Source organism: Frankliniella occidentalis, unplaced genomic scaffold, assembly GCF_000697945.3.
Source record: "Frankliniella occidentalis isolate FOCC.00 unplaced genomic scaffold, Focc_3.1 Scaffold28, whole genome shotgun sequence".
Classification (NCBI taxonomy): domain Eukaryota; kingdom Metazoa; phylum Arthropoda; class Insecta; order Thysanoptera; family Thripidae; genus Frankliniella; species Frankliniella occidentalis.
Genome location: NW_026267158.1, coordinates 1,695,497 through 1,699,838, shown reverse-complemented (window position 1 = coordinate 1,699,838; position 4,342 = coordinate 1,695,497). Strand labels below are relative to the sequence as shown.

General features: G+C 45.3%; 1 protein-coding gene across 1 annotated transcript in view; it reads right to left on the bottom strand.

Moving 5' to 3' along the window:
* LOC113208609 (calcium-binding mitochondrial carrier protein SCaMC-2) overlaps nucleotides 1-3,284 on the bottom strand; it is a gene marked incomplete in the record, with an annotated part of 26,339 nt that extends 23,055 nt beyond the window's left edge. Inside the window, 5 exon segments of the mRNA XM_052265629.1 lie at nucleotides 688-775; nucleotides 851-977; nucleotides 1,527-1,705; nucleotides 2,734-2,900; nucleotides 3,166-3,284. Of these exon segments, the coding sequence (XP_052121589.1) occupies nucleotides 688-775; nucleotides 851-977; nucleotides 1,527-1,705; nucleotides 2,734-2,854 (515 nt within the window).
* Between the last annotated feature and the right edge of the window lie 1,058 nt (nucleotides 3,285-4,342).

The following is a 4,342-nucleotide window of genomic DNA, read 5'->3' as shown; positions in this document are numbered from 1 at the left end:
AACACTAATTAAAACAATGCGTATTTGATGTATCAATTCTTCAGAGAAATATGAGATGGTCAAAGGGGTAAATTAAATATTTTGTGGGGAAAACCTGAACACAAAGTATGGAATTGCAATATGATAAAAGCAAACCTTTCTAGCAAACATTATGAAGGCTCATTGAGGGGTAACTTGGAGTATGCTACATAATAGGGCAGCTACTGGTCACAGATTACTAACATACCTAAACCCACCACCACATGTCTGCCAGGACTCTCAAAGGACTAGCGAAGATAAAAAGAAAAGAAAAGAAGGGCGTAAGGGATATATAAATATGAAGTGCATGTTAACATGGCAAAAAATGACACAATGAAGAATTTTCCATGATGAGCGACTTATCAAATGAATCAACAAGCTACAATTATGACATTCCACTATAAATGTCCAAACTTAACTGCAAAAAGGCTGCTTAAAGGCTGAACAAAAATGACAAACTACGAGATGTTTACTTTTTTTAAAAGGCAATTCTGTATGGCAAATGATTATTTTACAAGAATAGTATAGAAATATTATCAAGACATGCCAATTTATTTGAGGTGAGAAATGACAAATGTATCATATCAAAGAAGCCATATCAAAGCAATACTAAAATGACAGCAAAGTAAATTATTTGGAAGTATTAGAACACAAGTGGAATTATCTTACCTCTTGAGAAGCTTAAGAGCTTCTTTGTGATCGATTTCCACTCCAAGGTCTTTGAAAGCACGTACAAGCTCATCCTGGTCAATTTTTCCTGCAGAAATTAAGCTGTATTAGATGGTTTCAATAATTGTAAACACAAATTTTAAATAAATACAGAAAGACTTGCCATCTCTGTTTTTATCAATATGTGTGAAAGATAGCCGCAAATGTTTTTCATGCTCTCGTACATAGTCAATAAATTCCGATAGACAGACATCTCCACTCTTATTGGCATCTGAATGCTCAATAAATTTCTGAAATGAAAATAAAATATTAACAACATTGGCAAAAGAAGACAGAAGAAAAGGAGGGGAATAGACAACAGAGAGACGGAAAGAAACTTAAACTAGGGAACCACCCGTGAAGATCGTGAAGTGTCAAGCACCGAATGTGCTTCAATGCACATGGAAATGAGCACAAAGGGTTACTCATTGATTGCAAAATGCCCACTAGATGTGCATTTAATGCACGAGTAAGCTTTAAATGAACTTATAATGTCAATGCACTCGAGTGCGCTCGCAAATCGTGCAACATGGTAACATCCATTTAAAATGAAGGAATGCATTATTCAAAATGAGGACATCAAAATGGTAATGATAATCATGTGTTTTTTTTTATGCAAGAGCCACATTGACTTTTGAGAAGTACTATTCGGACGACACAATGAACCAGGGCAGCCGATAAGCGCAAACACTCGACGGGTACGCGCCAACTGGTTCGAATGCCAACTCTGCTTGGGCCTTGGGCTCGTATAGGCCGTTGAGAAGGCAACCGTAACCTCAATTCAAGTAAGGCACACTTACCTGGGCATAAGTGTGGTGCACACCCGAGTCTTTGAGAGAGTTGGAGAGCTCTAGGATGTCAATCCTTCCGTTGCCATCTTTGTCCAATTGTTTGAAAAGAGCTTCCAATCGCAGTTCATCCCCATGGAGAAGGATGGGGCCGTGTCCAGACCCGTCGTCCGCTGAGTTGCTACTGCTACCTAATTCAGCCATTGTAGGAAAATAGAAATAGCTAAACTCTCAATAGACAACAACACTACAATAATCAACAACAGTAGCACCGAGTTATGTACAAAATCTAAGTTTAGTCAGGGAGGCAAGCTAGGACATGACAGCAGCACAGCAGAGGTGCTGATGCTGAGTCTAGCTAGCTGGCTGGCAACCCGCAAACCATAAGGACACAGCAACGCGACAAACAACCCTGAGGAAAAATATTGACCAGAAGAAAGAGGATTCTATGTATTGTCAGTTAAGCAGAATAAGGGTAATTAAAAATACATCACTAAAATTGTTTTTATAAAACTATTAAATGCGATGAATTGCATTTATCTGACCAGAAAAAAGCTTTGGCGCCACAAGGTAATGTTGGCAACGCAGGCCTTGGCACGAACTGACAGGTAGCACGGGCTTTACGCCTGTCAAAAGTCCTCAGTCTCAAAAAGCAGGTACTCGCAGAAAAGGCGTGGCTGATGGTAGCTCGAACCGCTTGTTGTTTCAGCTGGTTTGATTTTCAGCGAGTCACGCAAAGGGGCCATGTCTGAGCCTCGGGAAAATATCGCGAAGGGGTAAGTGGGGCATGGCATGTATCGATCGTGGGAGGGCATGAGTAGGGAAAGAGCGGCCTATACAACGGTCGTCGTTTGTCCCGTGATGTTCAACTCCCACTCCCGCCGCGATCTACGCCATGCGGTTTTGAGGAGTGGCCTTTTCGTAGAAAGACTTGACCGCCGAAAAATTTAAATTTTTTGAGATGGTAGTAGTCTGGCTTAATGCCCTTAATGTCGCGGTGCTTAATGTCCGAGAGGGAAGTACAAATACAATTCTCAGTGCTTGAGTCTGAGAGGTCTAGAGTTGACAAAATTGAAGTAATAGAAGTATAAAAGTGGTATGAATTCCAATTATACCCAATGTTTTGGCGACAAGTCATATTAATAATACCGTTATTACCCAACACGATCAGATAAGAGGCGCCAAACAAGGGTCACCGCGGTGGGAGCACTCCACTCACCTGTGGCGGCCGCCGCTGCCGCTTTGGCCGCACACTTTGCACAGCAGATACGCGTCGATTTACCCGCCGCCCCAACAACTTCCACCCTCACCGTTGACGTGGACCTGGGTATCTCCACCATGGCTGCTGGGGGCTGAATGTTCCCTCTCGGACCTCGGCTCCAATACCTTCACAGAATGGAGAACGGCGAACTAAATGTGTCCAAATCTCGTGTTTGTTTTTGTTCTTTTATGCAAGGAAAAATAAGCACGGGAACGGCTCTACGGCTGTCCCTCTTGCTTTCCGGTCTTCGATGTTTGATGGCACGGGTCCGATCAGATGCCCGATCAAAGTTCGCAGAAAGCCATAGCGGGCCGCGAGCGAAGCGCACAGCCTCGCAGCGCAATTTGAATGAGAGGAACATACCCAAATGTCGTGATTGATTTTACGAACCTTCTGATTACTTATTTGCCAGATGAAAGTATAGAGTAAATACTCAGTTAGGGCCGGGCATGCTGTCGATCGGTGCAGAGCAGCAGACGGCCGAGCACTGCGGGGCTGTGGCGGGACATCACCCCCCACGCACTGCTCATCGTCCTTCCCCCGCCTCCCCCCCGCTCCTCCCATCTCGACGCGCCGAAGAGCACCAGATTAGATTGTTGTTTTGCTGCGGGACTTTGCGTCGATACTGATGCTGTCTCATTTTAAGTGAACGGTGGCAAAATTACGGCATAGACCCTCTCTCAGTCCGATAGTTGAAGGTCAGCTAAGTACCGGCTGATTGGTCCGTTCCGAGTGTTATTAAACGGCACGCAGTGATTGCCTCGTAAGGGTAGATTAACCGTGCTTGACGCACAGTTTGTGATGTTCGTGGAGCCCTAGTAACATAGCATGAAACCGTCGAACGGCAATTTCATAATGTTACGACTGGGAAGCGGAATCGTCGAAGCAGGTGTGGGGCGGTGCTCGAATTTGTGCTTAACGCTTAACATAAAGACAATAACTCTTAATTATAATTTATTACGACTTTACTATATGTACAATTACTATTCGAGCTGCACCACGGTGCAACGCTGTCTAGGAAGTAAATAAAGAAACGGTCCTTAAAAACCATTTTTTATCACATATCACAAAATACAGACCGCTCTCCGTTAATCGAAAAAGAAAAGTCAGAGATATCTCCAGTCGGCGCGGACTTCCACTCTCAGTATCATTTGCCATCGTGCCAGTTTTGAAGGCACGGTGAGATGACACCCACTTTCATAAACACTCTCGCTAGAATTACACTACTGCCTTCGCAGTCTTCCCGAATCAGCCAAGGGGTATGTTGTACGGCGCGCCGGCCCCCCTGCTGGCGCCGCCCTGGCCGCCGCCCTGGCCGCCGCCCTGGGCCTGGGCGTCCTCGCCCGGCTCCCCGCAGCGGTCGCACCGCGACTTGAACAGGCCGTCCATGTCCTCGAGGCGCACGCCGCGCGTCTCTGGCAGCACAGCCCAGATGAGGGCCACGCCGACCGCGCCCAGCACCGCGTACAGCAGGAAGACCCCTGCGGACGGATAGACCGATAAGTTCACACGACCAGGAATTTTAAAATCTGGAATTTTCCGGAACTTTTCAAAAACAATAAAATCA